Consider the following 22,321-nt stretch of genomic DNA (forward strand, 5'->3'; position numbering starts at 1 on the left):
TTTAACAACATACACGATCTTCATTCAAGTCTTTCATGTCAAATAGTAAACTAAGCATGTTCTCAATTTCATTTTCATTCTATAAGTTAGAATAAAAATTCAACAAATCACCTATGCATACAAAACAAAGAGTATTGTGCATTTCACTTTCATCAATTCTGAAATCATTCTAATGAATCAAGTAAACAATTTATTTTTTTAATTATTTTAAAGTTGTTTTCAGAATATAAATGATAACTTATATGCTTTCTTTTATTGTAGAAACTACACAGTTTTCTATTCTTGGTGTACATAGATTCTCATATTTAATTTACATATTTCAACTATGACTATAATCATACATCGTAGAAACAACATGATAAAACAAGCATGTAAGTTAATTTAGCGACATGCAAGTGTCAACAATTTTCTGTTTACTTGTCTAAAAACAATAGGCTCATGAATTTATTTTTCCAAAGATTAACTTTTTGAAGAACAAAGTTATTTTCTATGAGAAGTTATCTTTCATATTATAAGCAACAAAGTATTCATGAATAAAATTTAGTCTCACTATACTATATGCTTTTCTAGTTTCATTCTTAGTGAATTACTCGTCACCTTCATTTTTCTAGTTCCTCTAATTTAAATCAAAGTTTGTAAAACATAGGGTATGTGATGTAGTGCAAGATATGGCAGAATCCTACTTGGAAGGAAGGGATCAACGAAAGAATATCCGTTAGCCATGTATGAATATTTTCCTATTTGTTATTTTGTTAGGAAATAAGAGATATCTTGCAAGTATTGGCATGATATTATATTTAGTAGGATTTCCTCTTTATTAGCATTAATCATAAGAGATATTGACATATTCCATAAGGCCTATATATGGCCACGTCTGTAAGGAAGAAAGGGCAGATTTTGAACAAAAGAAAACTCTTCATTTGAGAAGTTTTATACATTGTGTGATTTCTAGTACTAACATTCTACACCATTTGGTATTCAGAAACTGGGTATCGATCCTTCCAACATGGTTCGTGGTAGAGGTCAAGGTGGTCCTCGCGAAGCTATGGTTGATGAGGTGATGGAGAGAACGAGATACGATGAACTATCACGCACGGTTGAGCAGCTCGCCGGTCAGGTAGCAACCCTGTTACAACGACATGAGCGCCGTCATCCTCCTACTGATGAGTCCAATTCATCTGATGAGATGACGATAATGATACTGATAACCCTTTTGCTGGGCGTGAGCGTGAATCTAGGAGTTGGGAATCATCATTCCGCATCGAAATTCCTGAGTTTCATGGTAGCGGGTTGACACCAGAGGATTGTATCGACTGGTTTTCTACTGTGGAGGAAGTTCTGGAATTTAAGAGGGTTCCTGATGATCGAGTGGTTCCGCTTGTGGCTACACGCTTTCGGGGTAGGGCTGCTGTTTGGTGGCGTCAACTGAAAGCTTCCCGGATTCAAAAAGGTAAAACTCCTATTTCTTCCTGGGCAAGGCTTGAAAAGTGTATGCGTTCAGCCTTTTTGCCATTTAACTATACCAGAGAACTGTATATTCGTTTACAAAACCTTCGTCAGGGTTTTCGATCCATTGATGAATATACGAAAGAGTTCTATGATTTGGTCACTCGGTCAGGTATTACAGACACCGATGATCAGCTTGTCTCCCGCTATATAGGTGGTCTGCGTGAGACTTTCCAGACACACTAAATATGTTTGATTATTTTTCTGTGTCTGAGGTTCACCAACGAGCTCTGCGTTTGGAAAAACAATTATCCCGTAAGTCAATTAGAGCAGCTGTTGGCCGTCCTACTATTACTCCTTCACAGATTGCTTCCGCTCAACAGAATGTTAGTACGTCTCAGAGGCCTGGTCCTAAATGCTACCGTGGTGATCCTGGTCACTTGGCAAACGATTGTCGTAAGGCTGGTCGACCTGGCAAAGCTTTACTTGTAGAGACTACTGCTGCTGATGATGTCTTTGCTGATGCGGAGGAGACATCAACTGAGTTCGATGAAGTATTTCTGCCAGGGGACCAAGGTGACTGCTTGATGATTTCTCGACCATCGTTCCTGACGCCGAAGGTTGACACTGACGAGTCATGGCTCAGAAAGAACATCTTCCAGACAACGTGCACCATAGAAGGCAAAGTCTGTCGAATGATCATTGACTCAGGCAGCTGTGAGAACGTGGTGTCTGAAGAGCTGTGAGAAAGCTCAAGTTATCAACAGAGAAACATCCTAGTCCGTACTCTCTTCACTGGCTGAGTAAAGGTTCGGAGGTAACTATTTCCAAACGTTGTCTTGTGAAGTTTTCCATTGGTTCTGTATACGAAGATGCTTTGTGGTGTGATGTCGTGGTTATGGATGCTTGTCATCTGCTATTGGGACGACCTTGGCAATACGACAGGGAGGTAATTCACGATGGTAAACTAAACACATATTCATTCTTGTTCAAATCGACTCGCATCACGTTAGTACCTGCCAAGGAGACTGTGCACAAACCACTCTCTAATCTGGCTTCCAATTTTCTGTCTTGGCGTACGTTTGAGACCGAGATGATAGATGAGGGTATTGTGTTCATCTTGTGTGGCCTTTCTCTGCATCTGCGACGGCTGTGGAGGTTCCGTCATGTATCCAGGGAGTATTATCGGACTTTGCAGACATTTTTCCTGTTGACCTTCCGGAGGGGTTGCCTCCATCTCGAGCTATTCAGCACCGGATAGACTTAGTACCAGGATCGGTTCTCCTAATCGAGCTCATTACCGTATGAGCCCAAGAGAACACGAGGAACTACAACGTCAGGTAGGGGAGTTTAGCCAAGGGTCTCATCAGGGAGAGTCTTAGTCCTTGTGCAGTTCCGGCGTTGCTCATTCCTAAGAAGGACGGTTCATGGCGCATGTGTGTGGACAGTCGTGCTATTAATAAGATTACGGTGAAGTATCGTTTTCCCATCCCTCGTCTGGATGATATCCTGGACCAGCTTCATGGTGCTACGATTTTTAGCAAATTGGATTTGCGTAGTGGCTACCATCAGATTCGTATACGGCCTGGAGATGAGTGGAAGACCGCTTTTAAAACTAGGGAAGGACTTTATGAATGGTTGGTGATGCCGTTTGGTCTCTCCAATGATCCAAGTACGTTTATGCGTGTCATGAATGAAGTATTAAAACCATTTTTGGGTAAGTTTGTGGTCGTTTATTTCGATGACATTTTGGTTTATAGTACTAACTTGGAGATGCACTTGCGTCATCTTCGTGAGGTCTTAGTAGTCTTACGCCAGCAAAATTTCTTTGTCGCTACAAAGAAGTGTGTCTTCGGTACAGATCGCATTTTGTTTCTTGGATACGTCATATCCAAGGATGGTATTTCCGTGGATGAATCGAAGGTTGATGTTGTGCGTACTTGGCCTTGTCCGCAAACAATCCATGAGGCCAGGAGTTTTCATGGGTTCGCGTCCTTTTATAGAAGGTTTATTCCCCACTTTAGCACTATTGCAGCAGCAATCACCGACTGCATGAAGAATGGCAAGTTTGCTTGGACAGACGCAGCTACAGCAAGCTTCATCTTGCTGAAGGAGAAGCTTTGTTCTGCCCCTATATTGTCTTTACCAAATTTTTCTTTACCATTTGAGGTTCATACAGACGCCTCTAAGGTTGGTATAGGTGCAGTCCTCAGCCAAACCAGTAAACCGATCGCATTTTTTAGTGAGAAATTAAATGGATCTAAGAGAAATTACAGCACGTATGAACTAGAGTTTTATGCCATCATCCAAACCCTAAAGCACTGGCGTCATTATTTGATTCATTCTGAATTTGTATTGTTTACTGACCATGATGCTCTCAAGCACATAGGCAATCAAGACAAGATGAATGCACGACAAGTTAAATGGGCTAATTATCTGCAGGATTTCACATTTGTCCTCAAACACAAGGCTGGCACTCAGAACCGTGTGGCTGATGGTCTTAGTCGTCGACGCAGTCTGCTAACGTCACTACGGACGGAGGTCTTAGGTTTGGAGTCGTTTGCTGATTTGTACAAGACTGACCCCTATTTTGGCTCAATTCTGGACGCTGTGCATGCTGGCAACAGTGCCCAGTTCACGCTGTTGGATGGTTTTCTCTTCAAGGGAACTCGACTTTGCATTCCTGACTGTAGCTGGCGTTTACGTATCGTTCAAGAACTGTATAACGAGGGTCACTTTGGTCGTGACAAGACCTTCCAGTTGGTTTCAGCATCATACTTTTGGTCGCGCTTGTTTAAAGAGGTACAACGTTTCGTTTCTCGTTGTCATATCTGTCAGGTATCTAAAGGTTCTTCGACAAATGCTGGTCTTTATATGCCATTACCAATTCCGTCTAAGCCTTGGACTGATATTAGTATGGACTTTGTTGTGGGTTTGCCTCGCACTCAACATGGAATGGATACTGTTTTTGTCGTAGTTGACAGATTTTCCAAAATGGCGCACTTTATAGCTTGCAAAAAAAACTACGGATGCGGTTCATGTGGCATTTTTGTTTTTCCAACACGTGTATCGTCTTCATGGTCTCCCAGAATCCATTGTATCGGACCGTGATTCTAAATTTCTTAGTCATTTCTGGAGGTGTCTTTGGAAATTATTGCGTACGGAGTTGAAATTCAGCAGTGCTTATCACCCTCAAACGGATGGGCAGACAGAGGTTGTTAACCGATCTCTCTTGAGAATATACTTCGCATCCTGGTGGGTTCTCACACTAAACAATGGGACAGGCATTTGTTTCAATCAGAATTTGCCTTCAACAGAGCCATTCATAAGAGCACCGGGTTTAGCCCTTTCCAAGTGGTCTGTGGATTTAATCCGCGTTCACCCCTTGATCTTGCGCCTGTGCCAGATTTACAACGAGTGCATGCCACTGCTGATGAGTTGGTGCATCACTTACAGCAGATACATGCCGATGCTGCTCAAAACTTGGTGGCGTCCTCTACGAAGTACAAAACGGCCGCCGATAAGCATCGTCGTCACGTTGAATTTGAGGTAGGTGATTTCGTTTGGGCTGTACTTATTAAGGAACGTTTCTCTACGGGTACATACAACAAATTGGGTCCTCGCAAGATTGGTCCTTTTGAAATTATTGAGAAGATCAATCCTAATGCTTACCATCTGCGACTTCCCGATCATATTCATACTGCTGATGTGTTCAATGTACGTCATCTCATTCCCTACCACGGCGACTTGTCTGATGATGATTTTTCTAACCTTCCTAATTCGAGGGCGAATTTCCTCTTTCCCGGGGAGAATGATGTAGTGCAAGATATGGCAGAATCCTACTTGGAAGGAAGGGATCGACGAAAGAATATCCGTTAGCCATGTATGAATATTTTCCTATTTGTTATTTTGTTAGGAAATAAGAGATATCTTGCAAGTATTGGCATGATATTATATTTAGTAGGATTTCCTCTTTATTAGCATTAATCATAAGAGATATTGACATATTCCATAAGGCCTATATATGGCCACGTCTGTAAGGAAGAAAGGGCAGATTTTGAACAAAAGAAAACTCTTTCTTTGAGAAGTTTTATACATTGTGTGATTTCTAGTACTAACATTCTACACCAGTATGGAACCCCCACTATTTTTTGACTCAAACAAGAATTTCAAAACAGTATCCAAAGACTCCAAAAATTGTGAAAAACTAATGAGCCAGTGATCAAAACCCAAAACGTTACACAATATAGAGAATAAAAATCCAAACAATTTTTGTAAAGTCAATATCGCCTAACTCACGACTCAAATGATCATATTTAATACAAGCTACGAGAAGCATCAAGCAAGTATTTATAAAATTCTCAAATATTTTATTTCATTAAAAAACATTGCAAGTTGCGTAAGATATCAAAGTGTACATGCTTTTATGAGTTAGGTAAGATTACATACATGTTACTCAAAAAATTCACCAAGTTTATAAGAAAATACAACATGCTTATATTCATCACTAACTCATCGATTTCTTAAAAAGCGTGACAAAATCTGATATTTCAAGTATTGAAAACTCAATTTATGTAATGATAAAATTGCAATATTATGCTCAAACATTTTATCCATAACATATCATTTGTGGTAGTGCAATGATCAAATTCAACAAATTTCTAATCTCAATCTTGTTAATAACAAGATAGGTGGAAACCAGAGTTATTTCTCATTTCGGAAGAATGGACATCTTTAACAAGATTGTTCTTCCCAAAGTAAACTTTGAGATCATACCAATATCGAAAATCCTAGTGATGTGAGTATATCTCAACACCACTTTCTTTCAAACGATTTGGTTCAACTTTTGAACCATAACCTATCAAAACAAACATGGTGTAAAACACCAATATATACCAACCTTTCACCGTATCCACAATTCGCATTAACTTAGCTTGAAAAGCGTTGTTAACAACATTTGATATCCTTGCAATGCCGTGCAAGAATAGCAAATAAATTCATAATCAATATTATGTTCATTTCTTGGTGAGAGTTGATATTCACGTTAGTTTTGACTAGGTCTCTACTTATTTCGGTTTTGGGTTCGTATAAAATTCCATATCACAAGTTCCAAACTTATATGAGTCACATGTTTATTGTCATACACAATAATTCTCAATATCTTGTTTCCCTAAAATTTATTCTAAGATTGAACAATCAATTTATTCAATTAAAATGCCATTATTTGATCACTACAATTACTACAAATAGTTCATCAAGCATACCTCAATTGCTTTTAAAGCTCAATTGGTTATAAACTATTTTCCATTCTTTGCGCACCAACAAAGAAATCAGCAACCTCATTGCTCCTCACATCGATTAATCTCCCGCAACTTTTATTTCATTGGAAAATAAAAACTTGCTCAAGTAAGTGAATTTTCACCTGTCACAATCATTTACAAGTGAGCATTTGAAGCCAAAAAAATAAGTAAGGTATGCATTCACATAATTACTTAAAAATCAAATAAAACATATCACTTCAAGTTTTTCTTAAATTTCAAACAAAGATTCAAATTTATATAGTCATAATATCATACAAGTAGTTATAACTTTCTACTAAGCATATTATCAAACATATGGGGTGCATTAGTTTGATTGCTATCAATGGTATTATTTTTCATTACCAAAACAAGAGTATGAAGTATAAAATCAAAACATGATTTTTAATAAAGTTTCTTACATTTTTAATCTCAAGTATCACGTCTACTATTTTGGACAAACATACACAACGATTTGAAATCACCACCTCTCTCAAAATAAAAACCCAAATTGAGAACTTGAAAATGGGTTTTAAGATAAGTTCCTAATCTACAAGTTTCGTGTAATACACGAATCCAAAATATCAACACAAAGATCATATAAACGAATTCAACAAGGATTAAATTTTTGCTCGTCAGAAATTTTCAGATACATTGTGTAGTTTTCTAAAATACTTTAAAAAAGCTTTTCGGATTCCAAAAATTCTGAAATTTTACAGGGATGATCCTCATGATATCTAATATACTCGGTTAAAATTTCAAGACCCAATTCGTTTTCGTATAGGAGATAAAAAATACATCTCTACAACATGTTAAAAACATTCATTTCACATCAACAATATTTTTCAATGTTAGATATTCATGATAAAAATATTATCCATGTTACAATAAAAATACTTAAATCTGTATAAGTTTCACATCATATATAAAATTTAACTCTAGGTATCAGGTTACCTAAAATTTCAAGAATCATTTTCAATTGTCAAAGAAAAATTATACAGATTATAATTCTATAAAACAAAATAAAACATGATACTTATCGCGTTTAAGCAATTGTTTTCTTTTGATATCCATGGCAGAATAAATCGTCTTAAAATTGTTGGAACAATTGTCAAATTATGCCTGCACAACAAATAAAATCAAACATGAAACAAATAATGTTATGGCTGAGTCGCAGACTAGGTCGCTTTCTTTAAGACGTTTCGCGGCTCTGCCCAAGATTGTGCAAGCAGTTTTTCAATGTCGCGTCGCCCCAGGATAAAACAGCCGAGATCAATCTGTTACACAATCAATCATGCACGGTGAGAGGATGTGAAACTTTTACACTTCATTCTTGCTCAGAAATTCTTTAGAAAAACCAAGGATGATCGCACACTTGTTTTTCTTTCTCACAATAATTCATTTTGCTTTTAAATTCAAGAAACATATAATAAAAACTCTCCATGAGAAAAAAGGCTTCAACAACTCATCTAATTCTTTTCATTTTCATTTTTAAACTCAAGAGACATAATAGAAACTCACTCTTAAAAGATAAAACTTTCTTTTTTCTTCAAACCAAATTCTGATTTTGTACTCAAAACTTTTTTTTTAATGCCATTCAAGAAGAAGTTATTATAGTGTATTAATACTATTAATAAAGTAAAATATGAAACGGTCAAAATAAATTATAATCAAAATCATTTAAGAAACTTAAATGTTATTAAAAACTTTCTTTATATTTATCGGAAAATAAATTTATGTTTTAAAAAAAGAAAATTGAAGAACAGAGGAAACAAAACAGAGAATTCTCACCTCTCCAAGAGATGGCTAATTTTGATCACTTCTGAAAATGCGGTAGTTCTTAGCAAAATTATTTGATTCTATGGTTCAGTTTCAGACTTTACATACTGGGTTGCTTGTAAAAACAGAGAACAAATTTTGATCACAAACAAACACAAAACTTTTAATATTCTCAGCTTGAATTAAAGTAAAAGTACTACTGAACTCTTTTAGAGAGAGAATAATGGGAATTTATTGGCTGTTGTGATTGTGATATATCTACCACAGAAATTAAAATAATGGTTTGTATGTGTTTTGAATTATTGCTTCACGGTTTTCAATGCTACTTAGGTTGAATTATTAGGGATCATTCTGTTTGTATCATCAAAAGTTTTTCCATGGTCAAAACCAGCTTAAAATCAAGTCTGAACTCTGAAGACTCTGAACTGAACTGAATTTAACTAAACTAAACTTGTATGAACTGAATTAAACTTGCATGGTTCTCTATTTGGCAAGCTTCTCAAGTCTCTGAACTAAATTAAAGTATTAAACTTGTATAATCAGATTACATAATGATAAAACTTAATGATGTTTAAGAAGTTCATTATGATGTCAATTCTTCCCATTCAACAGTACAATTAATTACTAACATCAAATTACAAAATTAACTTGTACACATGGTAAACTACATCTATACACCAAATTCCGAAACCGCCAAATACTAATAAGATAAAAATGAAAATGGATTCAAGTATGTAAATATTTTCATAAAGGATAACAGCTTGAGCTTCCATTGATAAATATCCATTGTGCTTGGCACAGTAAAATGGATCCTTTACACGGATTAGGAGGTAAATGACCGAAAAGATGATAAATCGATTGCTTAAATTATGTACAAGATAAAATGATACAAGGAAGAGTTATGCACAAATATCCAACATCTGTTATCTACTCACTTTGATTGAGATATGTGAGATATGCAACATAAAAGAGACTATCAAACTACACAGTTACACTGGTTTAGCCTGTACGGTATCTGAAATTGGCGGTCTTCTCAACAGCATAGCTAAAGATGACATGAATGATTTATGCATGAGCTGGAAATCCTGCTTCCAGGACCAAGTGGGGTTGTTTAAGGCACGAATAGAATTTAGGCAAACAAGAAGCGTACCACCTTCATGCAGAAGAACCTACATCATAATTAGATGAGAAGACAGGTCAGTAGCAGTAAATAATGCGAGGTGTTTCTTTTTCCAAGAATTTTAACACATCTGCATGTTGATAGAGATTAGAAGATTGACACTGATTACACAGCACTGAAAACTTAACAACCATGTTTACAGATGAGCATTACCGTTAACCAAAGTGGGAGAAAACCCAGAACAGACGGAAGAGCAGCAAGTATTATGCATGTAAGTGCGAGAGCCACACTTTGCTTGACCTGCAGGCAGATGTTAACTTCAGCTAATGGTGGACAACACACCAGGGACAGACATGTAGAGCAGAACAAAGCATAGCAAGAAAATACCAGTGAAGTAGTTTGACGGGCTTTAGCAATACAAAATGGTACTGTACAAATGTCGTCCCGCAACAAAAGAACATCTGCCACAGCTATAGCTGTTCCACTGGCACGTTGAGCGAGCACAATGCCTACAGTGGCAGCAGCAAGCGCTGGTGCATCATTGATCCCATCACCAACCATAATCAAACCCCCTCCTGCGAAGTATTGGAACTTGCTCAGCAGAAATTAATTGTGCATCAAGTGCTTCAGACACAAACTTTCCAGCTGTTCAGTTTTTTTTTCTTTCTAATGGAAATCTAACCAAATATATCAAGGATGGTTTTGAGTTGCTTGTCAAAAAAATTAAGCATCAGAATTTAAAAATGATTTAGTTTGGTATGTCTGATGTTTAAATTTTAGGGCAAATCATTTAGTTTGCCATGTCTGGTGTTTCTAGTGAGTAGTGAACCATTAATCATTTGTGCAAACATGCCAAACTAAATGATTGGCAATACATGAGTAGATTAGTGTGACAATCACCTATCGATGAGTCTAAAATCTATAACTCAGCATGTGTGGAATTTAAAAATTGGAAATCTCACCCATATCTCTTGAAATAGTTTTCACTTGATTAAGCTTATCCTCAGGTTTCAGGCTGCTGTACACTTCACTGATCCCCACAGTACTTGCAACCCTGGAAGCACTTGATTCATGGTCACCAGTTAACATCATCACACGAAGCTTCCCATGATCTTTCAACTCAGATATTACGCTTGCAACACCCGGTCTAGGCTTATCCTCAAAGTGAAATAGTGTTACCTGCATTAAAGTTGTTAGAATTCTAAAATTGGGTGTCATCTGAATCAGTTTTTCCTTCATGGTGTCATAGGTGCAATAGAAATGATAGGACCCAGAGAGGCCATATATCAAACTATGTGATAGATAATAGATCAACTGGAGAACATATTTCCGAAATATTTTTAATTTATGGCTTAGAGAGACAACTGACCTTACTATTAACAGATAGAGCCGCATGTACAAGGTCACTTCCAAAGGAAGATGTGCTCACAGCCTCTTTTATCTTCTTCGAATCATCCTCTGAGTTAAACAGTGAGGCAATATACTCTACTGAACCAAGTGATGCCTTCAGCAGCTCCCCATTTCTTGTTCCTGACTATCGAACATTAAAAATAATTGCAGCACATGTTACTGCCAAATGCCGATATAAACAAAATAAAAGCAGCCTGTATAAACATATGTTCTAACAACCAGAAGGTGTAACAGAGCATATTTTCCATTATTCTGTTCCTAGCAGCAAAGTATCCTACATTTCCTAGTTGAAGATTCCCGAAGAAAACTAAGCACAGGACACCCACAAAGTATCACATATATTGTGTTACACTCGGCGGCAAAATAATCTACAACAACAAGTAGAAAAGTACACTGAATTGGTTATACCTCAACACCTGTCAATGTTGCATAGAGACCTCTACCAGGCAATGATTCAAAGTTTTCGACGGACAGGGAGGGAAGATCTTTTCCTATGCTGTGGTCCACAACAGCTCTGAAAAACAAAAATATCCCTATATAAGTTTGCGAAGGAAAGAAAATTTTAACATCATGAACATAATAGAAATGCTAGATAAATAAAGAAACTTAAACATGCATAAGTTGTTCATTTAACATGACTCCTTAGCTGAGGTTTAAACGAGATCGGCAGACTTGTAAACTCAAAACATACAGGTATATGCTTGTCAGTAAGATAAGATGATTTTAATTTTTGTTCACAATGGTTGGTCAGAATGTGTTCGAGTTAACTCTAGAATAACAGTCATTAAAGACTGTTGTTGTTCCATGAACCAAATTGAACTAAAACAAGCCATCATAAAATTATTTCAGAAAGCATTTAGTTGACTCTTTGTGACACAAATAAGACATCAGCGAAAAAGCTTCTACGCCTAAATATGTACAAGTAAAATGTAAGTTACAAAAAAGAAAATGGAGGTCCAAAATGAATAGGTATAGGTGGAAGAAGTAGAAGAAGAAGTTTTGAAATCTGAAAGATAGAAGTTTACGAGTCCCCTATTCAGCTCCAACCGAATACAATACCTTCCAATGGGATGAGTAGTCCCTTTTTCCATTGCAGCAGCTACAGCAAGAGCTTCTTTCTCACAATTAGGCGTACAGCAAGCACCTTTCGATCTAAACACTTCCCGATGTCCATGAATAGGCTCAATCGCTTTGCACATAAGCTCCCCAGTAGTCAGTGTTCCAGTTTTATCAAAAGCGATCGTGTTGCACGATGCCAAAGCATCAAATACATGTCCACCCTTCAGTAATATTCCCTAAAAACACAACATACCAGTTACAAAATTTCTAAACCACATTTGTATTCCCTTGAGAAAATCTTGAAACTATCAAAGCACTTGGTTGACATCTATAGTTTATTTATTCTTTTCATTTTGGGATCTTCAGAATCACTTATGGCTTTCTACGTTATAAAGGATGAGATAAGGCGTGTTCTGATAATATATACACCATTGTTTTGCTACAGCAGACATCTGTACTTGTCCGGCGGCCCGAATAAGCAATATGAGTATATAACAAACATACACTTTAGTTCTCGCATGTACAAGATATATCCTCTCAGACATATCAAAGTTATAGCTACATAGAAGATCAATACCTTACTTGCACAAGCACTGATTGCAGTGGCATAAGCCAGAGGAGCTACTGCTAACGCACACGGTGATGCGGCGACCATAAGCCCTAATGCTCGGTAAACTGATCCTCTGCAAACTACAAGCCATCCAAATGGAGGAGACGCAGGCAAAACAATAAAAGCCGAAGGAAGATAGACTTGATGCTAAGGAAATAAAACCTATTAAGATATGATAGAATAGACTGGCCAGAGAGCATAAATTGTTCTCAAGCCATAAGGTCATATTTATTATTTAAAGACATATCAACAGAAGAGTAGTATGAATCACAAAAGTGTTTCCGAAAACCAACTATAAGCATTGACAGGTTTAGCTGAAACCAAAGCATTTAGATCATTTACCTGACGTGCCAATGAAGGGCCACTTAAATAGAAATGGTCCAAGGATAGCAACTCCAAGAGACAGAGCTACTACAACCTTACTGTACCGGTCTCCAAATTCGTCTAGCCACCTTTGTAGCTTTGGTTTATTCAACTGTGCTTCTTCAGTCAACTGCACAATCCTGTTCAATGTTGACTCATTCCATGTTTTCGTCGCCTAAACCAAAATTTAAAGGAAGGATCAAAATGACGTTTATATTAAGTGCCTAGATTAACAACCTAGGATTTTATCGTAATGCTTGCACAAGATGGATATGGAATACAAAAAAGGGACATGAAACTGATGGACCTTGGGAACAGATGTACAGGAATGTACCTTGACTATCATCATACCATCCAAGTTTCTTGCACCACCAGGGATCCTATCCCCAACTTTCATCTCTACTGGTTTGGCTTCACCAGTCAAATGCTCAATTGTGATTGTTGATCTCCCTTGCGAAACTTCACCATCAACTGGAACAGACTGCAATGCAAGCTAATGTTAATGATCATCAACAAACGAAATTAGAACTGCAGACAAACTTGGCTTGGAATTCATGTAGACAGACAAAGAAAAAAAACTGCAGACATACTTGGCTTGGGTTTGACATGGAGAGACAAATAACTGCAGACATACATGGCTTGGGTTTAGATCTACCCAACAAGTGCAAATGTAATAACAGAAGCAAGTTGAGTAAAAAATGCTGATATGCCCTTAGACAGTGGGGAGTATTAGACAGCAAGCACATTGAGCAGAAGCAGAGACCAGTTTTCAACCCAAACTCCCTGCTACCCTAGTAAAGTGATAATGGTAATAGACCTCCCCATGGAACCAGATTTTCAGAGATCTAGTGCACATAAAAAAAGAACAGTATCATTTGACAACCTATTTTGCAAGTAACAAATCCCAAAGCATAACCAGGTTACCAACAAGTTCAATTGTCAGTTAAATGAAATTCTGATATGCTGATAGCAAATATATAGTCGCCACTATAACTGAAATGAAACATGTAGAAAAAAATCTAGAATTTTGAGCCATGCAATCATCTTCCAGACTAGAGCATTCTAAGAGAGAAGCAGGTATGAGTAGGCTATTTCCAAATATTTCTGCAGTTCAACCTTAGAGTTTGATAAAGTTAACTAATAGCTTTCCTTGCCTTCCTTAAATATAAACTCAGAACAGCCACTTGTGTGACCTTGAAATCCCGTGATGGGAGACAGTCTGAAACCAAAACAGAATGGTGGGGAAATCCATAATAAACATACAACCGTAGACAGTATGGATGGACAACGACTAAGTTGAACCTATATGATTTAAGAATCACTAAACTTTTTCCAGAATGAAACCTGGTATACTACAATGTGTTAGTATTGGCTTATCCAGTTATGTAAGTGAGGGATTATCAGATGAACAACAACAGAATGAAATGCAAGTAACGAAGAGATGGTATACAGAAGAAGAAACACATATGCACCCACCTCACCAGCTCTGACCAAGATGTATGAACCAACTTCAACGTCAGGCAGAGGGACTTGTTTGTACGCCAAGTCAGAGAGATGAGGTAGTTTGTCACCCTTCATCTCCACAACGAGCGCAAAATCTGGATGCCCATCCTTTAATTCTTTAACATCAACCATTGAGCGGCTAGTGAAATATTCTTCAGCTGTAAGCTCCAAACAATCAGAAAACACAAAATATGAACATTAATAAATTTGTTGTATTAATTCAGAACCGGTGATCATACTGAGGTAGTTTGAGAAAGTCACCAATATGAGCCAAGTTGAACATTGCAAGAAGTAAGGCTCCTTCTAAAGCATTCCCCATGAATACCGATGCAAAGGCTGCAAGAGCCATAAGGACATGAATGTTTACTTTTCCAGCCGCAATATCAATCGCAGCATCAAGTCCAGCTGAAACCTAAAAATGGTATCCACATTTAATTGACTAACACAAACTTACATTAATCTAGCAACACAAATAATCAAGCATTACAAAGTGTTCAAACCAAAGTATTTGAGATAACAAAATGTGTGAGGAGAAAGTAATTCGATTACCCCAACGAGAGGAAACGCGATAGAGATGAAGGCATTCTGAAGAAGCTTAGCAACTGATTTAGGAACTAAATATGGGGAAACAGCAGCACAAAGAAGCAAAGCTGCAGAACAACAACAAAGTTGTAAATTCTCACGGAGAAATCCAGCTAAGTCAGCCCATCCAATCGCTTTAGCAAATTTAAGAACTGCTTTCTGAGAATTAGTCAGTTCCAAACATTCTCCACCACCACCATGATGATGATGGTGATGGTGATGATGCTCATGATCATGATCATGTTTTTTACTGTGTTTGTGTTCCTCTTCATGATGATGATCGTGAACGTGATGACCATGAGATGAGGATGCACATTGAATCACCCATCGTTGTTGTTGAAATTGAGTTGAATTACAAAGAGATTGAGATAAATAGGGTTTGACAATTGAATTTGACGAGTAAGAATTTTTCCTCTTCTTAGAGAAAACTGAATAATCAACTCTTCCAGCTCGAATACTTCTTCTCGAACGATTTAATGTAGTACAAAAACTAACTCTACTTCCAATCGGCAAACAAGTTGAAGCATCCATTCCGACACCAAAACAAAAACAAAAATCTTGAAACAAGAGAAAATATCTTCCTACACCATTAAATTAGAAAAATTAGGAGAGAATTCAATCTGGAACCAGCCAGTCAGTGATGTTCGGAGAGAAGGAAGAAGAAGACTAGAAGAGTCAGATGCAGACATTTGACCTTTACTGCATTATACGGTCCACATCTCCACACGCCCCTGATGTGCTCACTCTGTGCTTAAGATTACTTTAACTAACAGCCGTGAACCTTTTCGCCTATTTTTCAAAGTGGGTGATACTTACTAATGGGTTATGTTTACTTACGTTTATTATAAAGAGATAGTAGGTCAAAGCTACCACTTCATTGACCAATAACATTCTCCAGAGCCACGTGCCCGATATCCTCCATGTCACATTCAGAAGTTCTAAATGAGACACGTGGCAATATCCAAAAGTAGGAGTAGAAAACAACGTCCCCTTTTCCGTGTACGTATAAAATTGAAACTGAAAGCGGAAACTTGAAACCCACATACACAAAAGTGATCAAGTTGAGTTGGTACTAGTGATTAAGCGGAAACTTCTGCAAATATCACACTCAGTAAAACAAACTTTACATCACACTTTCAGTATTTGACCACTATTACTAGTCAATACTACTTCCATTAAAGAGGAAGAAGTTAATACTACTAATGTTACATCTGTTGACATAAATGTGACAATGATGGTGCAATACAAAGCATACGATTCGATCTTGTGACTCCCGCTGTCCATTGTGAGATGAAGTTAGTGGACATGTATGTATACATGGGATTGAGCATGTTTTGTGATGGCAATGTGCAGGTTCAGTTGTCGTCACCTTCTAAACTGTCCTCACCGCTTCCTTCTGCTACTCCACCTTTAGGATTATCATATGCAGAAAGAAAGAAGGTGCTCTGATTTTTCTGCAAGAATCTGTTGAAACAAACAACAGCAAGTGTGTATTTTGATAAGCAAGTGTGTATTTTGATAAGCAAGTCTGAAAGTGCGGGTCAAAAGTGTGTATCTGTAAGAATACAACTAAACATTATTTGATTGCGAAGGAAACAACAAATAACATACTTGAGTAAGTCGATTAGTTTAGTATGTAACCGCGTTGACGCTTCCTCTTCAATGTTTGCATAAGACAGTAGCTCAGGCAACTTCACTGCAGAAAAACAAGAAACTTTCTAAGATATCATGAAATCATATTCCAACATTTGGAAGCAATATGAGATGAGAAAGGTGCCACATCCGTGCTTAATATGAATTTAAAACAGTAGCTGTTTATGACATACCAAATAGGCGTAGTAAATGCTCAGCGCCATATACACTAGATGGAGAAACATCGTCTTTAATTGCTTCTTGATACTGTTGGCGTTCCATTTTGTACAAGAGCATGACTGGCAATGCTTTGTCAAAGTAACAGCGCAAACCCTTCAAGATTTCCCCAACCGATTCGCCTATCCTATTTACAACAACAGGTGCCAGATCAGCCTCATGCCGGATATGGCCTTACAAACTAAGATTCCAGATGACACCAGAATGAGTAATATTCAGAACTTATGCATCAATAAGTAGTTTCAACACATGAGACTTACATGCCTTCCTTCTTTAATTTGTAATCAAGGTACCTCTTCATTATATCATCCACACAAGGAGAGCGCGGAAGCTTAACAAGCTGAAACATGATGGAGATATCCAGTTATTCAAATTGCAAGAACATACATCAACTGTATTTCACATGGCATACCGTGAAGAATCAAGCCAAGAATTAAACATGTATTCATAAAGACAACACGTCATTTTTTTTTAAAACAACAGGGCAGCAGATATTATACCTTGCCGAGCTGAACTACAAACTCCCAATCATCAACCAGTTGTTTTTTAAGTGTTGATGGAATTTGGATCTTCACAAGCTTCTCATTGGAAATGGTGTCCTTCTCCTAAATCACCATACTAGAAAGTTAGCCCAGAAAGTCCAGCACGGTTAGTGAGAACCAGGTCAAGAAACTTCAATAAAGTGGAAGAACAGCTCATAGAATCAATATACTACATTCTTACATAATAATATAGCAAGCGATCTAGGAATCCATATATACCACCATCTTTAATGCAATCTAAACACTATTGGTCCAATTTAAGTCCCACCCAGATCCAAAATAGAACTCCCAGAGAGTACAGAACATATTTATTTACATAGTGATCTAGAAAACTCCACCAGTCATGGAGAAATGTCTCTGTAGGGACTCGTATAGCATCTAACAACCAACTAACAATATATCACTAGGCAGGAACCAGTTGAGATAAATGTTCTCAGGGGCCAGTCCCAGAATATCAATCTAAAGGAGGCAAATTAGAAAGCTATAACACTGAAAATTTTACTTCTAATGTGGTAGAATTTTGTGTCCATATTCGCGGAATTTCCAATTACTTGCTATAATATTTTATAACTATTCAAATCATTCTTAATCTTTTATTGCTTGTGAAAAGTGGAACTAATACCATTTTAATCATACACATACTAGTTCGCAGCTAATTCAGAAACATACTGGTCGTGCATCAGCATGACAATGTTCTTAAAAGACTCAAAATATCAACTAAGTTCTTACAGTTTAATCATAGAAAAGTCTTTGAATAGGAAGATCACTTCTTAAAAATCCAATCTCGGATCATTTTAACGGCTAAGTAAACAGTAAGTATTCATAACTAACTTTAGCAAGACTAGGGAGGGTTGCTTATATACTGAGATCCAGCAAAAGCCTTGCACATATTTAATTATTTTGAGATTTTGGGACCTAATCAGACAAAAACCATGAAGCAAAATAGCAAACATAATCTATTAAACTATTAAGGAAAAAAATTGGTGGAAGTTGGCTAGATTGTCTTGACTTAATGAGTTAACATCATGCTATGGATGGAAGTTGTTATCAGTATTGTCATGCAAATACAATTTTGATATTGACAAACAGGTTATATAATGACCTGCAGTAACATTAGGATATAAGAAATCAAATCACAGACCATTTTCTAGTACTCTACTTAACTAATAATTCTTGTTGCAGTGTCAATCAGATATATCAACCTACTGTTAAACAGTGAAACTATATGTAAGTAAGAAAAACACATATATAATTAAGCTAGTGAGGTTAGTGGGGTGAACTGACCCACTTGCCTCACTGTACGTCTGGCAGTGCCGGGTGTTCTTCATTTCAAATACATCTATACATACTTGTGAGCTGAAGACAAGCTATTCTGCCAAAGGTATGACTAAAATCCGCTGTATCTATCAGTAAGATTTGTTATTCATATTTTGGAAGGTGTTAGACGTGATTTTTCCTGTAAGTCGCCGATGAGCACCCCGAAAGGGAAAATCATACAGAAACTTCAAGCAGTATTGAAAGGGAAAAAAGAAGAAGAAATTAGCCACAGATATGTTTCTTTTAACGTTAGCAGTAATTACATACCTCAATACTGAAGTCACTTTTCCGCTTCTTTCCCTTCCCAACTGCAACATCATTAAGCATTCTTTAAAAAAATATTTGCTTTAAATCCATGTGCTTCTTAAATTAAAACTAACCGACACCAGATACGTAGAAAAGAAATGATACGCAACATTAATCATCTCGAGTATATGAAGCTTTACATTTAAAAATAAATGATAAGCAACATTAATCATCTCAAGTATATGAAGCTTTACATTTAAAAATAATCAGGCAAATTAACAGAAAAACAACTGTTCTATTAAAACTGCCAGCATTACTTTCCTTTGCTAAAAGTTAAAAAGACAATAACACGAAGATACATTTTTAACACGTATGAACGACGACAACAACAAGTACAGCAATACACCGCATGTCTGCATTACCATAGTTTCTAGTATCCTCTTTATCCATTTTTGCATCTACAAAACCCATCAAAAAATACTTCCAATTACGCAACAAATGCAAATTAACAATCAACAAGGAGAATAAAGAAAAAGGTTGAAACATATGTACAAGCTGGCTGTGTTAGGTACCAGTGATGCATTGGTATTTTAAAGAAATTGGCAGGTGAATATCAACATCTTCATCCTCTTAATAGATCAGTCCTTATCCGAACTTGTTATTCATAAACTGTGGAATTTTGTTATTACTTAATAATGGCAATCTCCAAGGGTAAGATCCAGAAGTTCATTAGCATGACATCTTACTAATTCCCCTCTAAGAAAATTTCAAGCATGAAGCCTTTGACACTGAACTACATGAGACACATTATCAACAACACACCTGCTTACTATCAACAGTTTAATATGTTTGAACATAAGTCCTAACGACTTCGTACGAACATTTTCTTTTAAACAAAGTGAAAAGGTGAAAGGAAATGCTAAAATAACACAAGCTAATATGATACACAGTCATTAGTTGCGCAAGCAAGTTGACCTCACCAGCAGAGCTTTTTGGCTTCATGTGTGATGAACGCCCTGATTTGGGATTCTTGTCTGTACCCTGCTGTTTTAGTTTAAGGTCCTCCTGCAGTTTCTTGTTCTCCTCAGTGAATTTCAACAAACGTTCCGGGCCAACCCATTCATCCCAGCTGTTGATGATGACGGTTTTAACATTAATAGAAGTCAAAAATGCATTGCTAAGCCAGACTCCAAAATTGAAAGACAGTAATATCACGTAAATTTGGATTCCATTTACTTTTTACTCAATATACAATCTATTATATTCCATTGCTTGATCTGAAGGCAAAAAAAAACTATTAGTACCACTATCTTAACTAGACACTAAATCCATGTTTCTTTTTGTCATGGTTCCAACAAACTGAATTTAATACAGTTTTTCTTATACCAATTAATTTAAAAGGCATGGAACTCCTACATAGAAAACTGCAAAAATAAGAGCATGTCTGATGATAGATGATAAGTGCAAGAGTAAAAGAACCATTGAGTATGAGTTAACTCGCATATCCCATACAAGTCAATAAATTCCTACAAGATGAGGTGAAAAGAGCATAAACTAACTTTTTGTTCCAGCCCTGCAAAAAAGAAAGATAATGCGTTATTAATAGAAAAAGTAACCAATCATTCAATTTCTCAACTTTGATCACTTAGCAGTAAAGCAGTTCACTAGGAAATATAACAAGAAGCAGCTCAAAAGAAAAACAAATAAGAAACTATACTCACAAGGTAATGAACAAAGTATCTCTTTTCCTCCGTAGTATCAACTTTCCGCATCTCAACTTTTTGAACCTTCATCAACAAAACAAAGTATATGTAAGCCGTGATAGAACCCAAATAATGACTCAACCAAAGGTAACAAAACTTATAAACTGACACACCGAATAAGACATGCTTACTTCATTTTTTCTGAAGAATAAGTAATGTAATGTACATTCTATTAGGTGTGAATTGCAAATACACTACAAAAATAATTTCTTTGTTGACAAGTAGGAGCCCTCTTAAGGTGACTAAAAGTGATTCATGTCAGTCACAAAATAGTGTCCCCTAAGCAAGAATTAACTCCAATACCCCTACAATTTCTTCCATTTCACTGAACTGTGACTTGGAATAAGGCCAACGCGTAATTCGGCACCCACAGGGCTAGCAGTTACTGGTTAAGAATGAAACTACTTAAGAGATATATAGCAGAAACCTAAACCAGTCCACCACCAAATTTAGAACTATTAATAGTATCAGTTCACTCAATGTGAGAAAACCTAAAATTAGATATAAGTATACGTTTAAAACCCTAAATGCAATGAAATTTACACCACACAGAAATTTAGGGTAGAATATTTCACTTCAAACAAATGTATTTTTCCCCTGCGGATAAAATTTCAATCTTTAAACATTTACAGTAACAAATTCTGGCCTCAGATTTAAAAATTAGGGTTTCTTTCTTTGTTACGAACCTTAGACTCGTAAATACGGGGACCGTGATAAGCAAAAACTCTTTCACCTTCAGTATATGCAGAAATACCTAAAGAAGAAGAAGAAGGATCTGCTTCACCACTAGAATTTGAAGGAGAATCACCAACAATATCGACGTCTGTGTCTTCTTTAGCACCTCCTGATTTAGGGCTACCCATTTTGGCGGGAAGATTAATGAGAGTTGTGTAGGGTAAGTTAATCTACGCTACTTCGGTGTTGGTTAATATCTGTGTTTTTGTTGGAAAACAATGAGATTTGTTTCTGAGAGATTTAGAAGTAAGTGCGATGAGATGAAGATATCTGAACCTTAAACTATTCTACAACTGAGGGTTTTTTCGTTGCCGCCTAAAATACTCCCAAATTCCAAAGTAAAGTTTACAAACGATCCTTTACCTGTCGAGTACCCAAAATGCCCATTCTGCCAAACTTGACCCATCAAGATGCAAGTCTCCACCGCTAGATGGTTAGATGAGTTCCCGCTCGACCGACTCTCCACCGGCGGTAAAAATTTAGAATGCACAGGGGTCTACCGGCAGTGGTGGAAACAGTTCGATTATTATTTTATTTTTTGTATGTTCAACTCACATCTCTTGTATATTTCTTTTAATGGCAAATAAGATTTTCTTAATTTTTTTTTGTATACGGAGTATTTCTTTTAATCCAAACAAGATTTTTATAATTTTCTGTAATAATATTTGAGGTTTTTTTTT

The 22,321-nt window shown here is 36.7% G+C and overlaps 2 protein-coding genes across 3 annotated transcripts; both read right to left on the bottom strand.

Annotated features, from left to right (window-relative positions):
• Window positions 1–9,269: 9,269 nt before the first annotated feature.
• Window positions 9,270–15,883, bottom strand: LOC113356919 (probable cadmium/zinc-transporting ATPase HMA1, chloroplastic). The gene is made up of 13 exons (XM_026600156.1): window positions 15,137–15,883; window positions 14,849–14,999; window positions 14,561–14,745; window positions 13,419–13,565; window positions 13,064–13,259; window positions 12,689–12,801; window positions 12,112–12,347; window positions 11,461–11,566; window positions 11,012–11,176; window positions 10,605–10,821; window positions 10,030–10,217; window positions 9,856–9,942; window positions 9,270–9,691 (listed from the first exon to the last, which is right to left on the bottom strand). Exons 1-13 carry the CDS (start codon window positions 15,698–15,700, stop codon window positions 9,512–9,514), a joined length of 2,535 nt encoding a protein of 844 aa, XP_026455941.1. The 5' UTR covers window positions 15,701–15,883; the 3' UTR covers window positions 9,270–9,511.
• Window positions 15,884–16,193: 310 nt separating this feature from the next.
• Window positions 16,194–21,971, bottom strand: LOC113356920 (protein MRG1-like). 2 transcript variants are annotated; one of them, XM_026600157.1, is made up of 11 exons: window positions 21,593–21,971; window positions 20,865–20,930; window positions 20,703–20,716; window positions 20,124–20,272; window positions 19,566–19,601; window positions 19,165–19,205; window positions 17,539–17,643; window positions 17,299–17,378; window positions 16,996–17,165; window positions 16,781–16,865; window positions 16,194–16,633 (listed from the first exon to the last, which is right to left on the bottom strand). In XM_026600157.1, the coding sequence occupies exons 1-11, from the start codon at window positions 21,767–21,769 to the stop codon at window positions 16,525–16,527; spliced, it is 1,032 nt and encodes a 343-aa protein (XP_026455942.1). In that variant the 5' UTR covers window positions 21,770–21,971; the 3' UTR covers window positions 16,194–16,524. The 2 variants fall into 2 exon arrangements, with proteins under 2 accessions (XP_026455942.1, XP_026455943.1); XM_026600158.1 differs by lacking the exon at window positions 19,566–19,601 and having other exon boundaries at window positions 16,311–16,633; window positions 21,593–21,970.
• Window positions 21,972–22,321: the final 350 nt, after the last annotated feature.

The sequence above is a fragment of the Papaver somniferum genome, chromosome 3 (assembly GCF_003573695.1).
Source record: "Papaver somniferum cultivar HN1 chromosome 3, ASM357369v1, whole genome shotgun sequence".
NCBI classification, from domain to species: domain Eukaryota; kingdom Viridiplantae; phylum Streptophyta; class Magnoliopsida; order Ranunculales; family Papaveraceae; genus Papaver; species Papaver somniferum.

Excerpts from the sequence above, each read along its gene's own strand:
- LOC113356920 (XM_026600157.1), bottom strand. The coding sequence starts at position 21,769 with ATGGGTAGCCCTAAATCAGGAGGTGCTAAAGAAGACACAGACGTCGAT. Across the intron at positions 19,602-20,123 it reads GAAGCCAAAAAGCTCTGCTG|ATGCAAAAATGGATAAAGAG; the intron begins GTGAGGTCAACT and ends TGGGTTTTGTAG. Across the intron at positions 17,644-19,164 it reads AAAGTGACTTCAGTATTGAG|GAGAAGGACACCATTTCCAA; the intron begins GTATGTAATTAC and ends ATGGTGATTTAG.
- LOC113356919 (XM_026600156.1), bottom strand. The coding sequence starts at position 15,700 with ATGGATGCTTCAACTTGTTTGCCGATTGGAAGTAGAGTTAGTTTTTGT. Across the intron at positions 13,260-13,418 it reads ATGGTATGATGATAGTCAAG|GCGACGAAAACATGGAATGA; the intron begins GTACATTCCTGT and ends ATTTTGGTTTAG. Across the intron at positions 11,567-12,111 it reads ACTACTCATCCCATTGGAAG|AGCTGTTGTGGACCACAGCA; the intron begins GTATTGTATTCG and ends TTTGTTTTTCAG.